The sequence below is a fragment of the Salmo salar genome, chromosome ssa05 (genome assembly GCF_905237065.1).
Source record: "Salmo salar chromosome ssa05, Ssal_v3.1, whole genome shotgun sequence".
NCBI classification, from domain to species: domain Eukaryota; kingdom Metazoa; phylum Chordata; class Actinopteri; order Salmoniformes; family Salmonidae; genus Salmo; species Salmo salar.
The window spans coordinates 73,213,784-73,233,993 of NC_059446.1; the positions used below are offsets into that span (position 1 = coordinate 73,213,784).

At 45.6% G+C, this 20,210-nt stretch overlaps 1 protein-coding gene across 1 annotated transcript in view; it reads right to left on the reverse strand.

The window, feature by feature from the left end:
• LOC106605741 (glutamate receptor ionotropic, NMDA 2D) overlaps positions 1 to 19,989 on the reverse strand; it is a 71,350-nt gene extending 51,361 nt beyond the window's left edge. Inside the window, 4 exon segments of the mRNA XM_045717749.1 lie at positions 487 to 815; positions 4,678 to 4,944; positions 14,768 to 14,974; positions 19,693 to 19,989. Coding sequence (XP_045573705.1) covers positions 487 to 815; positions 4,678 to 4,944; positions 14,768 to 14,974; positions 19,693 to 19,977 — 1,088 coding nt within the window. The 5' untranslated portion in view covers positions 19,978 to 19,989.
• Positions 19,990 to 20,210: the final 221 nt, after the last annotated feature.

A 20,210-nucleotide genomic window follows, 5' to 3' on the forward strand; every position in this document is an offset into this window, starting at 1 on the left:
CAAGGCAGTTTTTATGACCGTTGCATCATCATGTCATCCCAGTGTATTTAGCTCATATGAAAATAGATCATCAGAGAGAATCCTAGTAGGATGCAGTTCCAGCCAGTGAACAGCAGGCAGCAGTACGTAAGGTGCTATCTGTCATCGGTTGCTTTTCCTGTTCTTTATCTTCTCCTTTTGGAACCATTTGGCTATATCTTCTATTTGCATACCTAATCCTCTTTAAAAAATCTATGTCATTTAGCAGACACTCTTATTCAGAGTGATTTACAGGAGCAATTAGGTTTAAGTGCCTTGTTCAAGGGCACAGATTTTTCACCTAGTTGGCTCAGGGATTTAAACCAGCGAGCTTTTGGTTACCGACCCAATGTTCTTAACCACTAGGCTACTTGCTCCCCTATGCAGGGCTTGTCCTCTTTACCCTCACCCCAACCACCTCCCATGCTCCCTCTTTTCCCCTCTACATCCATCCCTCCTCCCCCTCACCTCATCCTCCCCCGCACCCTGTGTGTTTGATTGGATTCCGTCATGCAGTTGGTGACAAAGTTTGGCCCTCCAGAGGCCCCATAGTCACGGCGCAGTGCCACCGCCCCGTGGGTCAGTATGGACACGCCCCGGGCGATCCTCATGCGGGGCTTGTCCTTCCAGCCCTGCGGACGCACGGCGAACAGGGCCCTGGGGAGACCCTCCATGCCAAGGCCGGACAGGGCTGGCCCTACAGCGAACCACATGTGAGAGGGTCCAGCCTGACCTGCGGCCCAGGCTGCTTTAAACACCAGCTCAGCCTCCTCCTGGGAACAGTAGAGCAGACGTACCTGGTGGAGGGGAATACAGGGGAGGAGGAGAGGAGATAGATGGGTACATAGTGAGATAAGAGGAGACAGGGAGAGAGAGAGACAAAAGGCTAGAGAGAGAGTGGGAGAGGGGCAGTACAGCAGACATACCTGGTGGAGGGGAATACAGGGGAGGAGGAGAGGGGAGATACATGGTACATAGTGAGATAAGGGGAGACAGGGAGAGAGAGTGGGAGGGGGGCAGTACAGCAGACATACCTGGTGGAGGGGAATACAGGGGAGGAGGAGAGGGGAGATACATGGTACATAGTGAGATAAGGGGAGACAGGGAGAGAGAGTGGGAGGGGGGCAGTACAGCAGACATACCTGGTGGAGGGGAATACAGGGGAGGAGGAGAGGGGAGATACATGGTACATAGTGAGATAAGGGGAGACAGGGAGAGAGAGTGGGAGGGGGCAGTACAGCAGACATACCTGGTGGAGGGGAATACAGGGGAGGAGGAGAGGGGAGATACATGGTACATAGTGAGATAAGGGGAGACAGGGAGAGAGAGTGGGAGGGGGGCAGTACAGCAGACATACCTGGTGGAGGGGAATACAGGGGAGGAGGAGAGGGGAGATACATGGTACATAGTGAGATAAGGGGAGACAGGGAGAGAGAGTGGGAGAGGGGCAGTACAGCAGACATACCTGGTGGAGGGGAATACAGGGGAGGAGGAGAGGGGAGATACATGGTACATAGTGAGATAAGGGGAGACAGGGAGAGAGAGTGGGAGAGGGGCAGTACAGCAGACATACCTGGTGGAGGGGAATACAGGGGAGGAGGAGAGGGGAGATACATGGTACATAGTGAGATAAGGGGAGACAGGGAGAGAGAGTGGGAGAGGGGCAGTACAGCAGACATACCTGGTGGAGGGGAATACAGGGGAGGAGGAGAGGGGAGATACATGGTACATAGTGAGATAAGGGGAGACAGGGAGAGAGAGTGGGAGAGGGGCAGTACAGCAGACATACCTGGTGGAGGGGAATACAGGGGAGGAGGGGGAGACCGACATAGACAATAGTGATATACGTAAAGGCCAAGGGTCAAGGGAGACAGATAGGGGGAAGGGGAGGGAGAGATAGAGAGACAGAGGTTACTAGAGGAGGGGAAGAGGAGAGGAGAGATATACAGGTTATGTAGTGAGATTATGGCCATGGGATATGGAGGGAGGCAGAGAGAGAGAGAGCAACAAGACTCTCCTATAGGGGAAAGACAAAGCTATACTAACTAGTGAGGTGAAGGTTAAAGGATAGAAGCTGAAGGAGGACAGGAGGGAGAGAAGGCAGGAGGAGTAAGGGGGAGGGGGAAGACAGGAGGAGTAAAGGAGGGGGGAGAAGTCAGGAGGAGTAAGGAGGAGGGGGAAGACAGGAGGAGTAAGGAGGAGGGGGAAGACCAGAGGTGTAAGGAGGAGGGGGAAGACAGGAGGAGTAAGGAGGAGGGGGAAGACAGGAGGAGTAAGGAGGGGGGAGAAGTCAGGAGGAGTAAGGAGGAGGGGGAAGACAGGAGGAGTAAGGAGGAGTGGGAAGACAGGAGGAGTAAGGGGGGGAGAAGTCAGGAGGAGTAAGGAGGAGGGGGAAGACGAGGAGTAAGGAGGAGGGGGAAGACAGGAGGAGTAAGGAGGAGGGGCAGAAGACAGGAGGAGTAAGGAGGAGGGGGAGAAGACAGGAGGAGTAAGGAGGAGGGGGAGAAGACAGGAGGAGTAAGGAGGAGGGAGAGAAGGCAGGAGGAGTAAGGAGGAGGGGGAAGACAGGAGGAGTAAGGAGGAGGGGGAAGACAGGAGGAGTAAGGAGGAGGGGGAAGACAGGAGGAGTAAGGAGGAGGGGGAAGACAGGAGGGGTAAGGAGGATGGGGAAGACAGGAAGAAGGGGAGAAGACAGGAGGAGTAAGGAGGAGGGGGAGAAGACAGGAAGAGTAAGGAGAGAAGTAAGAGCTGATGTTACTGCTGTGTTTATGAGCGTACTAATGACAGACAGTGGGAGATGACACATATATGTTAATGAGTTTGAGCATGACGAAGGGGGGAGACAATATGACAGTGGGGGATGGAGAGAATGAGAGAAGGGAGGGGGTCTAAAGAGCAAACACACCTGAGGGAAAATGGGAGAGATTAAACGCTGACATATGTTATTAAAAGCAGCAGATTCTTGGGCGATGGGGGAGAGAGGGAGAGAGAGGGAGAGCGGGAGGGACAGAAAGAGAGAGAATGGAGTACAGTATTGAGAAGGGAAGTATCAAGCAGATTAGTCACTCGTGGGAGAAAATGGGGGAGGAGCGAGAGACGTGATGGGGATAGGGGAGAGAGGGAAGGGATGGGGGATGGGGGAGGCAGACATATTTTGATAAAATCAGGGCCTGGGGAGATAAGAGATATAGTAACAGCAGGGGTGTAGGGAGAGAGAGAGAAGGAGAGAAAGAGAGAGAGATAGGGAGGGATGGATGGAGAGAGGGAGGAAGAGAGCACAGTAGATCACTCCAACAATGCCACAATTGCTGAGGAAGGGAGAAACAGGGTGGAGAAGGTTTTAAGGGGGTGAGATAGGGGAAACAGGGTTAAGTGAAATGCTGACAGATACAGGGAGAAAAAGGGGAGAGGGGGACAAGCAGAATGGGAGAAGGGGGAGGGGGTTTAGTATAGGGTAGAATAGATAAGGACAGAGGAAGGAAAAAGAGTTTTCGAGAGAGGCAGGGAGGAAGGGAGTGGAGGAGACAGAGAATTGAGAATTTTGAGAATTGTGCCTTCATTGAATTTTGAACTGTAATGGCTTGGCAAAACAATCCAGCCCGGATGCCAATAAACCTCCAGTGAATTGGAGAGGAGGGAGAGGTAAAGAGAGAGAGGGAGATAGAGAGAGAGGGAAAGAAAGAGAGAGCGAGAGAGAGAAATGGAGAGGAAGAGAGAGAGTGAAATGGATATAAAGACAAATAAGCAGAGGCAGAAGCTGAAAGAGAGGGGGAGAAAGAGAGAGCTATTTAAGTGGAAATGGACCCTGTGCACCTGCGTTAGCCCCACACACTGTTGAATACACATTGAGAGAGAAAAGGAAAAAAGTGGGACAAAAGCAGATAGAGTCTTTAATGCAAACACACACTGTCACTGAGCAGACAGACACAAGCACTGATTATCACAGGGAGAGCGATAAAGAGAGGAGAAAGAGAGTGAGAAAATGAGAGAGAGTGGGTGAAGCGAGAGGGGAAGGCAGAGGAGGGATGAGAGAGAGCAATAAGGGAGGGGAGAGAGAGAAGCAGAGAAAAAGGGAGGGTTAGGGTTAATGCATTGCGCATAGGCAGCCCGCTGCGGGCACTATGTTATATTAACAGTGACACCAGCCGAGAGGAGCCTAAGGAATCCAATACACACACGCACACACACACACACACACACACACACACACACACACACACACACACACACACACACACACACACACGGAGACAGAGCTGCAGTGGCCATGCTGAGACATTTGAGACATTGAGACCCAGACTGAACCAACCCAACAGAGAGCAGTTCAGTACGTCTACAGGCAAAGAGACATGCTGCGGAGAGAGGGAGAATGAAGGAGGGAGGGACGGATTCAGCTTGAGAGACAGTTTTGAAGAGAAAGGAAAATAGAATGAAGGAGCGAAGGGAGAGAGAAAGAAAGGGCACACGCTAGTCATGAAGGGAGGGAGTGATGAGAAGAACAGAGGGATAGAGGAGAGAGAGGAGAGAGAGCCACAGGGACAGAGGGAGAGAGGAAGAAGGAGGAACCCGGCCAACCCGCCACATGGAGTCTCATGGCCACTCAGTAACACTTCCTCCCCCTTTCTCCACCTCCCTCCCCCTCCCTCCCCTCTGTCTCACCTGCGCCTCGTTCTCCTTGAGCAGCCTGCGTGTGCGCGCCCCTCCCGGGTCGTCCGTCACGTTCAGCATGACCACGCTCTTCTTCTCCCAGCCGATGAACGAGCCGTCCGTCAGGCCGTCCACCACCGACAGGAAGTCCTGGTAGCCATGGTGACGGGTGGACACCACTGAGAAGGTGGTCCAGTCGTACTCCTCTAGTATTTTGAAGATGACCTCCAGCTGGAGGCTGGTGGCTGAGCTGAACTGGAGGAAGATGGAGCCTGACTCCTGCAGTAGGGGAGCACACCTTAAAGTTCTATAGACATAGGCAGGCACACGGGACAGAATGCTGCCAAACAGGAAGCACAACATCAGCTTTCCTCCAGGAGGTCAGGGTCACGTTCAGTAGAGCACCTTCTCCACTTCAAAACAGTTCAACACATTGCTGGTGTTTTTTTATCACTGAACGGGACCCCTGTAATACCTCCGTTACACAACGTTTTCTCCCGTTTTACACCTTCTGAACACAACCCAGCATTGGGGATGAAGGGGTTTTCTGGGGTGCTGATTTGGTTAGGATTATGGTTAGGATTTGGGCTGGGTAAAATGATCCCACAGTGTAGATATGTGTCTATGGGTAAACTCTGCCCAGAGCCAGAATGCAGCCCAAAGGTGTTTAGAATAAGCCTCACTGGTAAATTGATCCCAATTAATATATGAATAGCAAATATGTTAACAAGCAATATTATCGCAATCCCTAACCCACTAACTATTTTTGAAGAATTCTAAACATTCATCAATCCAGATCTAGCAGGGGATGATGTCTTTAAGGATTTAGAGACAGTAAGCTGATCCTAGATCTACACTGCCTTCTCAAATATTCAGACCCCTTGACATTTTCCACATTTTGTTACATTACAGCTTTTTTCTAAAATGGATGAAATAAAAAATGCACCTCATCAATCTACACACAATACCCCATAATGACAAAACAAAAACAGGTTTTTAGAATTTTACACATTTATAAAAAAATTAAAACAGAAATAACGTATTTACATAAGTATTCAGACCCTTTGCTATGAGAGTCGAAATTGCTTTGTCATTATGTGGTATTGTGTGTAGATCGATGAGGGAAAAAAAACTATTTAATCAATTTTAACGTGTCAAAATGTGGAAAACCTCAAGGGGTCTGAATACTTTCCGAATGCACTGTATTCCTATGGGCAACTTCTATCCGGAGTTTAGAGAGCAGTTAAAGAGAGCAGCCCATCTCTACAAAAAACTACAACTCCCATGACTATCCTGTGTGTTCAGGGTGAGGAGGCATACTGGGGGTTGAAGTTTTCATGGGACGGCTGCAGTGGTAGTGTTACAGCAGGCTAAAACACAGAAGATGATTGTTGAGTGAAGTCTCCAATGACCGCTGGAACTAGTCTTTTCCACAGATTTGGATTACATTTAGATGAGTGTGTGTGTGTGTGTGTGTGTGTGTGTGTGTGTGTGTGTGTGTGTGTGTGTGTGTGTGTGTGTGTGTGTGTGTGTGTGTGTGTGTGTGTGTGTGTGTGTGTGTGTGCGTGTGTGTGTGTGTGTGTGTGTGTGTGTTGGTCTTCAAAGGAAGCTCATCAAAGAGGTTTGAATGCATTCCTCAGGAGTAAAACAGTTATTTGTAAAAACAAATGTATTGGTGTTGTTTTTTCTAGCTACTAGGCAGGATGCATGTCTGAAACGTTTTAATTTACACACATACACTGTAAATAATCTCTCTCTCTCTCTCTCTCTCCCTCTCTCTCTTTCTCTCTTTCTCTCAATTCAAAAAGCTTTATTGGCATGGGAAACATATGTTTACATTGCCAAATCAAGTGAAAAAGATAATAAACAAAAGTGAAAAAAACGTTATAAAATGAACAGTTAACATTACACTCACAGAAGTTTCAGAGGAATAATGACATTTCGTATGCCATATTATGGTTATATACAGTACAGTGCAAATAGTTAAAGTACAAAAGGGAAAAATAAATCAACATGAATATGGGTTGTACTATATGTTCTCTCTCTCTCTCTCTCTCTCTCTCTCTCTCTCTCCCCATCCACACACACACACACTTAGAGTGTTGACACATCAGAAGGACAGCTGTAGTAACAGCCCAGTTTGGTGCCATTTACAGATAAAACACAGCAGTGTCTCAGGATGTCTGACTCCGCTTCTTATAGCACACTGTCCCCAACACCAACCCCTATACCCCAACCCCTACACCCCAACCCTTATACCCCAACATCAACTCTATACCCCAACCCCTACACCCCAACCCTTATACCCCAACATCAACTCTATACCCCAACCACTATACCCCAACCTTATACCCCAACTCCTATACCCCAACCCCTATACCCCAACATCAATCCTATACCCCAACCACTATACTCCAACCTTATACCCCAACCCCTATGCCCAAACCCCTATACCTCAACCCCTATACCCCAACCCTTATACCCCAACATCAACTCTATACCCCAACCACTATACCCCAACCTTATACCCCAACTACTTTATCCAAACCCCTATACCCCAACCACTATACCCCAACACCAACACTATACCCCAACCCCTATACCCCAAACTTACACCCCAATATCAAACCTATACACCAACCACTATACCCCAACATCAACCACTATACCCCAAACACTATACCCCAACCACTATACCCCAACACCAATCCTATACTCCAACCACTATACCCCAACCCCTATACCCCAACACCAACCCTACACCTAAACCACTATACCCCAACACCAACCCGAAACCCCAACCACTATACCCCAACACCAACCCTATACCCAAACCACTATACCCCAACACCAGCCCTATACCCCAACCACTATACCCCAACACCAACCCTATACCCCAACCACTGTACCCCAACACCAACCCTATACCTCAACCACTATACCCCAACACCAACCCTATACCCCAACCACTATACCCCAACACCAACACCAAACCTATACCCCAACCCCTATACCCCAACCACTATACCCCAACACCAACCCAATTACGACAACCCCTATACCCCAACACCAACCCAATTACCCCAACCCCTATACTCCAACATCAACCCCTATACCCCAACCCATATACCCCAACCCTATACCCCAACCCCTATACCCCAACCCCTATACACCAAACCTATACCCCAACCCCTTACCCCAACACTTATACCCCAACATCAACCCTATACCCCAACCCCTATACCCCAACCACTATACCCCAACACCAACCCTATACCCCAACCTTATACCCCAACCCCTATACCCCAACCACTATACCCAAACCCCTATACCTCAACCACTATACCCCAACAACAACCCTATACCCCAATCCCTATACCCAACACCAACGCTATACCCAAACCACTATACCCCAACACCAACCCTATACCCCAACCACTATACCCCAACATCAACCACTATACCCCAAACACTATACCCCAACCACTATACCCCAACACCAACCCTATACTCCAACCACTATACCCCAACCCCTATACCCCAACACCAACCCTATACCCCAACCACTATACCCCAACACCAACCTGATACCCCAACCACTATACCCCAACACCAACCCTATACCCAAACCACTATACCCCAACACCAAACCTTTACCCCAACTCTATACCCCAACCACTATACCCCAACCCAATTACGACAACCCCTATACCCCAACACCAACCCAATTACCCCAACCCCTATACCCCAACCCCAACCCTATACCCCAATACCCCAACACCAACCGTATACCTCAACACAAACACCAACCCTATACATCAACCTAACCCCAACCCCTATATCCATACCCAACTCTTAGAAGAAAGGGTTCTTCGGCTGACCCCATAGAATAACCCTTTTTGGTTCCAGGTAGAAATATTTTTGGTATATACACCAAACCTATACCCCAACCCCTTACCCCAACACCAACCACTATACCCCAACCCCTATACCCCAACCACTATACCCCAACACCAACCCTATACCCCAACAATTATACCCCTATACCCCAACCGCTATACCCCAGCTGGGGCAGCAGGGTAGCCTACTGGTTAGAGCGTTGGGCTAGTAACCGAAAGGTTGCAAGTTTGAATCCCCGAGCTGACAAGGTACACATCTGTCGTTCTGCCCCTAAACAAGGCAGTTAACTCACTGTTCCTAGGCCGTCATTGAAAATAAGAATTTGTTCTTAACTGACTTGCCTTGTTAAACAAAGGTAAAAAAACAACAACCCTATATCCAAACACCAACCCTATATCACTACACCAACCCTATACCTCAACCCCTATACCCCAACACCAACCATATACCCCAATACCCCAACACCAACCGTATACCTCAACACAAACACCAACCCTATACCTCAACCTAACCCCAACCCCTATATCCATACCCAACTCTTAGAAGAAAGGGTTCTTTGGCTGACCCCATAGAATAACCCTTTTTGGTTCCAGGTAGAAATATTTTTGGTTCCAGGTAGAACTCTTTTGGGTTCCCTCTGAGGAAAGGGTTCTACATTGAACTCAAAAGGGTTCTACCTGGAACCAAAAGGGTTCTTCAAAGTGTTCTCCAATGGGGACTGCTGAAAACCCCTTATAGGTTCTAGATAGCACCTTTTTTTCTGAGAGTGTATACTCCAACACCAACCCAACCCCTATTCCCCAACCCATCCCCCACACCCATACCTAATCCCTATCCTAGCCCAGACCCCCGTCCGTCCTCCAGCAGCTACCAATCAGGATTCTGAGCATTCCTCATCCCCGTATCCATCCCAGGATTATGGTCAATTCTCAGTCACTTCAAGAGATAAATTGAAATACAGTTCTGGAATATTGTTCAAGTACTTCATGAATTGACTGAATTGAAATTGATTATTTAACCTCCCCATCCATCCAGTTCTAACCAGTCTAAATGAGAGATGGAGGGGAGAGAGAGATGGGGGAGAGAGAGATGGAGGGGAGAGAGAGATGGGGGAGAGAGAGATGGAGGGAGAGAGAGATGGAGGGGAGAGAAAGATGGAGGGGAGAAAGAGATGGTGGGGAGAAAGAGATGGGGAGAGAGAGATGGAGGGGAGAGAGAGATGGAGGGGAGATAAATATGTGGGTAGAGAGTTATGAGGGAGAGAGAGATGGAGGGGAGAGAGTGATGGAGGGGAGAGTGAGATGGAGGGGAGAGAGAGATGGAGGGGAGATAGAGATGGAGGGGAGAGAGAGAAAGAGAGAGAGAGAGAGAGAGAGAGAGAGAGAGAGAGAGAGAGAGAGAGAGAGAGAGAGAGAGAGAGAGAGAGATGGGGGACACGGGTATAAGGTCTGTGAAGCTTGCTGAGTGAGACCAGGTGGCAGGATCATCCACTTAATCCTACCAGAGATTTCTCACTCTAACCCTGATTCTATCACTCTCTCTCTCTCTAACCCTGAATCTCTCTCTACAACCCTGAATCTCTCTTTCTAACCCTGAATCTTTCTCTCTCTAACTCTGAATCTCTTTCTCTCTCTAACCCTGAATCTCTCTCTACAACCCTGAATCTCTCTTTCTAACCCTGAATCTTTCTCTCGCTAACTCTGAATCTCTCTTTCTAACCCTGGATATCTCTCTCTAACCCTGAATCTCTCTCTACAACCCTGAATCTCTCTCTCTAACCCTGAATCTTTCTCACTCTAACCCTGAATCTCTTTCTCTCTCTAACCCTGAATCTCTCAATACAACCCTGAATCTCTTTCTCTCTCTAACCCTGAATCTCTCTTTCTAACCCTGAATCTCTCTCTACAACCCTGAATCTCTCTTTCTAACCCTGAATCTCTCTCTACAACCCTGAATCTCTCTCTCTAACCCTGAATCTCTTTCTCTCTCTAACCCTGAATCTCTCTCTATAACCCTGAATCTCTCTTTCTACCCTGAATCTCTCTCTACAACCCCGAATCTCACTCTCTAACCCTGAATCTTTCTCTCTCTAACCCTGAATCTCTCTCCAACCCTGGATCTCTCTTTCACAACCTTGAATCTCTCTCTCAAACCCTGAATCTCTCTCTATAACCCTGAATCTCTTTCTTTATCTAACCCTGAATCTCTCTCTCCAACCCTGAATCTCTCTCTATAACCCTGAATCTCTCTCTCTAACCCTGCATCTCTCTCTATAACCCTGAATCTCTTTCTTTATCTAACCCTGAATCTCTCTCTCTTACCCTGGATCTCTCTCAAACCCTGAATCTCTCTCTCTAACCCTGCATCTCTCTCTCTAACCCTGAATCTCTCTCTCTAACCCTGAATCTCTCTCTACAACCCTGAATCAAATCAAATTCAAATCAAATGTATTTATATAGCCCTTCTTACATCAGCTGATATCTCAAAGTGCTGCACAGAAACCCAGCCTAAAACCCCAAACAGCAAGCAATGCAGGTGTAGAAGCATGAATCTCTCTTTCTAACCCTGAATCTTTCTCTCTAACCCTGAATATCTTTCTCTCTCTAACCCTAAATCTCTCTCTACAACCGTGAATCTCTCTTTCTAACCCTGAATCTTTCTCTCTAACCCTGAATATCTTTCTCTCTCTAACCCTAAATCGCTCTCTACAACCGTGAATCTCTCTTTCTAACCCTGAATCTTTCTCTCTCTAACCCTGCATCTTTCTCTCTAACCCTGAATCTCTCTCTATAACCCTGAATCTCTCTCTCTCTCTCTCTCTATAACCCTTGATCTCTCTCTATAACCCTGAATCTCTCTCTCTCTATATAACCCTTGATCTCTCTCTATAACCCTGAATCTTTTTATCTCTAATCCTGAATCTCTTTCTAAACCTGAATCTCTCTTTCTAACCCTGAATCTCTCTATAACCCAGAATCTCTCTCTATAACCCTGAATCTCTCTTTCTAACCCTGAATCTCTCTCTACAACCCTGAATCTCTCTCTCTAACCCTGAATCTCTTTCTCTCTCTAACCCTGAATCTCTCTCTACAACCCTGAATCTCTCTCTATAACCCTGAATCTCTCTCTCTCTAACCCTGAATCTCTTTCTCTCTCTAACCCTGAATCTCTCTCTATAACCCTGAATCTCTCTTTCTACCCTGAATCTCTCTCTACAACCCCGAATCTGACTCTCTAACCCTGAATCTTTCTCACTCTAACCCTGAATCTCTCTCTAACCCTGGATCTCTCTTTCACAACCTTGAATCTCTCTCTCAAACCCTGAATCTCTCTCTATAACCCTGAATCTCTCTCTCAAACCCTGAATCTCTCTCTATAACCCTGAATCTCTTTCTTTATCTAACCCCGAATCTCTCTCTCTTACCCTGGATCTCTCTCAAACCCTGAATCTCTCTCTCTAACCCTGCATCTCTCTCTCTAACCCTGAATCTCTCTCTCTAACCCTGATTCTCTCTCTACAACCCTGAATCAAATCAAATTCAAATCAAATGTATTTATATAGCCCTTCTTACATCAGCTGATATCTCAAAGTGCTGCACAGAAACCCAGCCTAAAACCCCAAACAGCAAGCAATGCAGGTGTAGAAGCATGAATCTCTCTTTCTAACCCTGAATCTTTCTCTCTAACCCTGAATATCTTTCTCTCTCTAACCCTAAATCGCTCTCTACAACCGTGAATCTCTCTTTCTAACCCTGAATCTTTCTCTCTCTAACCCTGAATCTCTTTCTCTCTAACCCTGAATCTCTCTTTCAAACCCTGAATCTCTCTTTCTAACCCTGAATCTCTCTATATAACCCTGAATCTCTCTCTATAACCCTGAATCTCTTTCTGTAACCCTGAATCTCTCTCTACAACCCTGAATCTCTCTCTATAACCCTGAATCTCTCTCTCTCTCTCTATAACCCTTGATCTCTCTCTATAACCCTGAATCTCTCTCTCTCTATAACCCTTGATCTCTCTCTCTATATATAACCCTTGATCTCTCTCTACAACCCTGAATCTCTCTCTCTAACCCTGAATCTCTTTCTCTCTCTAACCCTGAATCTCTCTCTACAACCCTGAATCTCTCTCTATAACCCTGAATCTCTCTCTCTCTAACCCTGAATCTCTTTCTCTCTCTAACCCTGAATCTCTCTCTATAACCCTGAATCTCTCTTTCTACCCTGAATCTCTCTCTACAACCCCGAATCTGACTCTCTAACCCTGAATCTTTCTCACTCTAACCCTGAATCTCTCTCTAACCCTGGATCTCTCTTTCACAACCTTGAATCTCTCTCTCAAACCCTGAATCTCTCTCTATAACCCTGAATCTCTCTCTCAAACCCTGAATCTCTCTCTATAACCCTGAATCTCTTTCTTTATCTAACCCCGAATCTCTCTCTCTTACCCTGGATCTCTCTCAAACCCTGAATCTCTCTCTCTAACCCTGCATCTCTCTCTCTAACCCTGAATCTCTCTCTCTAACCCTGATTCTCTCTCTACAACCCTGAATCAAATCAAATTCAAATCAAATGTATTTATATAGCCCTTCTTACATCAGCTGATATCTCAAAGTGCTGCACAGAAACCCAGCCTAAAACCCCAAACAGCAAGCAATGCAGGTGTAGAAGCATGAATCTCTCTTTCTAACCCTGAATCTTTCTCTCTAACCCTGAATATCTTTCTCTCTCTAACCCTAAATCGCTCTCTACAACCGTGAATCTCTCTTTCTAACCCTGAATCTTTCTCTCTCTAACCCTGAATCTCTTTCTCTCTAACCCTGAATCTCTCTTTCAAACCCTGAATCTCTCTTTCTAACCCTGAATCTCTCTATATAACCCTGAATCTCTCTCTATAACCCTGAATCTCTTTCTGTAACCCTGAATCTCTCTCTACAACCCTGAATCTCTCTCTATAACCCTGAATCTCTCTCTCTCTCTCTCTATAACCCTTGATCTCTCTCTATAACCCTGAATCTCTCTCTCTCTCTATAACCCTTGATCTCTCTCTCTATATATAACCCTTGATCTCTCTCTATAACCCTGAATCTTTTCATCTCTAATCCTGAATCTCTTTCTAAACCTGAATCTCTCTTTCTAACCCTGAATCTCTCTATAACCCTGAATCTCTCTCTCTCTAACCCTGAATCTCTCTTTCTAACCCTGAATCTCTCTCTATAACCCTGAATCTCTTACTCTCTCTAACCCTGAATCTCTCTCTCTAACCCTGAATCTCTCTTTCTAACCCTGAATCTCTCTCTATAACCCTGAATCTCTTACTCTCTCTAACTCTGAATCTCTTTCTCTAACCCTGAATCTCTTTCTGTAACCCTGAATCTCTCTCTCTAACTCTGAATCTCTCTTTCTAACCCTGAATCTCTCTCTATAAACCTGAATCTCTTTTTCTCTCTAACCCTGAATCTCTCTCTCTTACCCTGGATCTCTTGCTCAAACCCTGGATCTCTCTCTATAACCCTGGATCTCTCTCTATAACCCTGGATCTCTCTCTATAACCCTGAATCTCTCTCTATAACCCTGAATCTCTCTTTCTAACCCTGAATCTCTCTCTCTCTAACCCTGAATCTCTCTCTCTAAACCTGAATCTCTCTCTCTAACCCTGAATCTCTCTCTCTAACCCTGCATCTCTCTCTCTCTCTCTCTCTCTCTAACCCTGGATCTCTCTCTCTCTAACCCTGCATCTCTCTCTCTCTCTCTCTAACCCTGCATCTCTCTCTCTCTCTCTCTAACCCTGGATCTCTCACTCTCTCTTTCTCTCTCTTACCCTGAATCTCTCTCTCTCTCTCAGTACCATCATCTCGCTCCCCCCTTTTCTCTCAAACCTCACTCTCTCTCCCCCTTTTCTCTCTACCCCCAACAGTTTCTCTCACTTCCTACCCTTGACTCCCTCTATTTCTGTACCACCCACTTCTTGCTGTCTACAATGCTCTGACTGGGCTGAAACAGTGAATGACTGACCTCAATCCTCAAAAGTTCACGCAGGCTCGCACACACAAACACACATTCTCTTCTCACGTCTATACTTGTAGCTTCCTCCCCACCCCTGCTCACCATCCTACAGTCATGATGGGTCTCTCTCTATCTCTCTCTCTCTCTCTCTCTCTCTCTCTCTCTCTCTCTCTCTCATCCCTCCCCCACATCCATACCTGTTGCATCCTCCCCAGCCCTGCTCCTCCTCCTACAGCCACTATGGGTAGTCCAGTCTGGGCAGAGACAAACTCTAACATGGGGGCCAGGGGTCCCCAGGCGGTGGGTGGTGGCCTCTCCTCCTCGTAGACCAGGCCCTGTAGGGGCCTCGCTGCCAGCAGGTCACACAGCTGGGACAGCAGAGTCTTAGGACTACTGTCATTCACCTGAAGAGGAAGTCATGACAGGGGTAGGTCAGCTTGCATTACACACGGACTACAACATGATCTGAGGACTACAGGCATTCACCTACAGAGGACACATGAACACATGGTAACAACAATACATATTTAGAGAAAGACTTTGTGAAACTTTTTGTGAGAAAGCAGATAAACAACAGTAAGGGACAGTACAGTGTCTTACCACTACTATCAACGAGAGAGAAATGAAAGAGAGTGATAGAACAGAAAACAGAGACAGACAGGTGTACAGATGGACTACTGTCATTCATCTGGACACGGAGCCATGATGAGTAAGGTTACGTTACAATGTATGGTGAACACATTGGCGGTGTTGATTATACCCATACTAGCGTACTACATACTTAAACTCCATGCTATTCACTCACCGTTGCATTCTATTTTGCATGTACCGTTTAGTAAAAAGTATGCGGTATGCCACAGCTGGAACTCAGTAGCGGCTCCTGATTGGCTGAGTAGGTGGGGCGGGGTAGAGTGTGGGTGGATTTTTTCCAAATTCAACAGACATGCATTACATTAACCAGCCTGATAATAGTTCATTTCCAATTCGATTCATTTCTCTAAACTCTGAATTGGAATGGAGTTATAGGCCTACTCAGGCTGGTTATAGGAAGACTATCACATTAGACCTACACCGTAGTGGACCATATAGCTCATCTATCCTGTTTAAAAAGGACTGAAGACAGAAACAGATTTGGTTCCGTTTCAACATAGTTATTAGTGAAACCAAAGTGTTGTAGCATATAATAATGAAATCAAACAGCCTAGTAGTGCACCCAAACGTTTAAAATGTTCAAATCAAAGGCCTATTGCACATAAAAATGTGGACAATCGGGTGCATGCAAATTCAGAACTGCTGGACAGCAACATAATAAACTAAAGTACTGATCATTGAGAACGAGATGAAGGCCTGATCCATTAATTAAATCATTAAATAGGTAGACTAGCCTACAACACTAAAACAATCCATATGTTCAAATCAAAAGGCCTGATTAATATGGCATCAATAACGCAGCCACATCCCAAGTCCCTGGTGCCTACACATTCACAAATCAAAAGATGGTTTAGTAGTTAAAAGCTCTTACGAAGGCCAAGAGAACAAGAAACACTTTTCAATGAGAAAACAGAAATGCACTTTGGGGAAAAAAAGGGGGGAAAAAAAGACTTGATGCAATGCTCGTGATCATTTTAAGGAGAACAAAAATGACTTATCTTACATTTAAACACCACCGCAGAAGCTTCGGGCATCTTCCCAATGAAGTAGCCTAGTGTGGTTGTTTGGCTACTTGAAGAGAACTAGGGCCTATTAATCGCAGCCCTCCTCTTCCAGTGCATTGTTGGAAAAGTGTGCAGAGAATTCTAGTAGATGAAGAGCCGAAATGAGTATAACATCCTGGCATTTAAACCATACTCAATTTTCAAATGTTGCATACTATTAAACGTTTTATTTTCAAATACTTGATTGAGCTGTTTCCCGCTATATGTTGATTTCTGTTGCACATCCCCATTTCTAATTGATCAGCTGTTAAAGGTGAAATGAGTATGACATCCGGGCATTTAAAGTATACTCGATATTCGAAATGTCGCACACTATTAAACTGAATTTCTTCACATACTCAAACGGCCTGCTATTTAGGATGCAAGTCTGGGTATTCAGACACCACCCGTGTGTGAAATCACAAAAACACACACAAAGAGTAGAAGGATAAGACACAGGAAGCAGGGAAACAGACAGACAGGGTCTGAGGCCTGAAGTGTCCCTCTCTTACCTGGGGTGAAGTAATGACAAGGCTACCGGTTACATAGAGTTTAATGACAAGGCTATCGGTTACATAGAGTTTAATGACAAGGCTACCAGTTACATAGAGTTTAATGACAAGGCTATCAGTTAGATAGAGTTTAATGGCAAGGCTATCGGTTAGATAGAGTTTAATGACAAGGCTATCGGTTACATAGAGTTTAATGACAAGGCTATCGGTTACATTGAGTTTAATGACAAGGCTATCGGTTACATAGAGTTTAATGACAAGGCTATCGGTTACATTGAGTTTAATGACAAGGCTATCAGTTAGATAGAGTTTAATGGCAAGGCTATCGGTTAGATAGAGTTTAATGACAAGGCTATCGGTTACATAGAGTTTAATGACAAGGCTATCGGTTACATTGAGTTTAATGACAAGGCTATCGGTTATATAGAGTTTAATGACAAGGCTTTTTTCACATACTCAAACGGCCTGCTATTTAGGATGCAAGTCTGGGTATTCAGACACCGCCAGTGTGTGAAATCACAAAAACACACACAAAGAGTAGAAGGATAAGACACAGGAAGCAGGGAAACAGACAGACAGGGTCTGAGGCCTGAAGTGTCCCTCTCTTACCTGGGGTGAAGTAATGACAAGGCTACCGGTTACATAGAGTTTAATGACAAGGCTATCGGTTACACAGAGTTTAATGACAAGGCTATCAGTTAGATAGAGTTTAATGACAAGGCTATCAGTTAGATAGAGTTTAATGACAAGGCTATCGGTTACATAGAGTTTAATGACAAGGCTATCGGTTACATAGAGTTTAATGACAAGGCTATCGGTTAGATAGAGTTTAATGACAAGGCTATCGGTTACATAGAGTTTAATGAAAAGGCTATCGGTTAGATAGAGTTTAATGACAAGGCTATCGGTTACATAGAGTTTAATGACAAGGCTATCGGTTACATAGAGTTTAATGACAAGGCTATCGGTTACATAGAGTTTAATGACAAGGCTATCGGTTAAATAGAGTTTAATGACAAGGCTATCAGTTAGATAGAGTTTAATGACAAGGCTATCAGTTAGATAGAGTTTAATGACAAGGCTATCGGTTACATAGAGTTTAATGACAAGGCTATCGGTTACATTGAGTTTAATGACAAGGCTATCGGTTATATAGAGTTTAATGACAAGGCTTTTTTCACATACTCAAACGGCCTGCTATTTAGGATGCAAGTCTGGGTATTCAGACACCGCCAGTGTGTGAAATCACAAAAACACACACAAAGAGTAGAAGGATAAGACACAGGAAGCAGGGAAACAGACAGACAGGGTCTGAGGCCTGAAGTGTCCCTCTCTTACCTGGGGTGAAGTAATGACAAGGCTACCGGTTACATTGAGTTTAATGACAAGGCTACCGGTTACATAGAGTTTAATGACAAGGCTATCGGTTACACAGAGTTTAATGACAAGGCTATCGGTTACATAGAGTTTAATGACAAGGCTATCGGTTACATAGAGTTTAATGACAAGGCTATCGGTTAGATAGAGTTTAATGACAAGGCTATCGGTTACATAGAGTTTAATGACAAGGCTATCGGTTAGATAGAGTTTAATGACAAGGCTATCGGTTACATAGAGTTTAATGACAAGGCTATCGGTTACATAGAGTTTAATGACAAGGCTACCAGTTACATAGAGTTTAATGACAAGGCTATCGGTTATATAGAGTTTAATGACAAGGCTATCGGTTACATAGAGTTTAATGACAAGGCTATCGGTTATATAGAGTTTAATGACAAGGCTATCGGTTAGATTGAGTTTAATGACAAGGCTATCGGTTAGATAGAGTTTAATGACAAGGCTATTGGTTACATAGAGTTTAATGACAAGGCTATCGGTTACATAGAGTTTAATGACAAGGCTATCGGTTACATAGAGTTTAATGACAAGGCTATCGGTTACATAGAGTTTAATGACAAGGCTATCGGTTAGATAAAGTTTAATGACAAGGCTATCGGTTAGATAGAGTTTAATGACAAGGCTATCGGTTACATAGAGTTTAATGAAAAGGCTATCGGTTAGATAGAGTTTAATGACAAGGCTATCGGTTAGATAAAGTTTAATGACAAGGCTATCGGTTAGATAAAGTTTAATGACAAGGCTATCGGTTACATAGAGTTTAATGACAAGGCTATCGGTTACATAGCGTTTAATGACAAGGCTATCAGTTACATAGAGTTTAATGACAAGGCTATCGGTTAGATAGAGTTTAATGACAAGGCTATCGGTTACATAGAGTTTAATGACAAGGCTATCGGTTACATAGAGTTTAATGACAAGGCTATCGGTTACATAGAGTTTAATGACAAGGCTATCGGTTACATAGAGTTTAATGACAAGGCTATCGGTTACATAGAGTTTAATGACAAGGCTATCAGTTAGATAGAGTTCATGCAATGGTAGAAGAGCAGGTGAATTAAGGAAACACTTTCAGTTACTCTTATTTAGACACAACAGCAACAGCATGACGTCTCTTCACCTTAATACAGGTTAGCACTGTGGCTCCTATAGTCCTAGATCTATAGTACTGACAGTATGACATAGAGTTGGCTATATAACATGTGTCTCAGATAAGGATTGGGCCCTAGATGAATGTAATCCATTATTCCATTACTATGATGACTCTAAACCCTAAACAAGCCAGCTCTGACCCTTGAATCCCTCACTGTCTTCCTTCCTATTCCACCCTCACTGTGTTCCCTGGACCCCCCCACCACCACCACACCACCCCTACATTTTCCCCTTATAATAATCATAATACATGGTACTTATATTTGGCCCAACCCATTAGCGTCAGGTTAAGGTTCAGGCTGTAATGAATGGATCCATTATCCCCATTACTACTATTACCCCCAGAACAGCACAGTCTTGTCTCACCTGGAGCCAGATGACGTTAGCAGAGCCCCACTGGGTGATCACGCTCTCCCCCAGGGAGCTGTGTGCCCGGCCAAACCCAGGGTAGAGCACCCTTCCCCCGGGCCCGGCCGCCGCCTCTACCTGCACGCTGGCCCCCGCGTGGATCACAGCGATGTTGAAGTTCATTATAGTCCCCGGGTCTCTCTCCCGCTCCCGGGGGCGGAGCAAGAGGTGTGGGGAGGGCGTGACCGGTCCTGCCCACTCCGCCAGGGCCAATAGGAGAGAGAGGGTGGGTATGGCGACCATTGCAATAGATCAACCAACCGTGGAGGGGGAGGGGGCGGAGGGGGGGGGCAAAGCTGTAAAGCGCACTGAGAGAGGGTGCCTATGAGAGAGAAAGAGACAGAGAGAGAGAACGAGAGAGACAGAGAGACAGAGAGAGAACGAGAGAGACAGAACAAGAGCGAGAAAGAGAGAGAGAAAGAAAGAGAGGAGTTTAGAAGACTAAGATGTTCTTGCAACATTCTCCCAGAATTGTA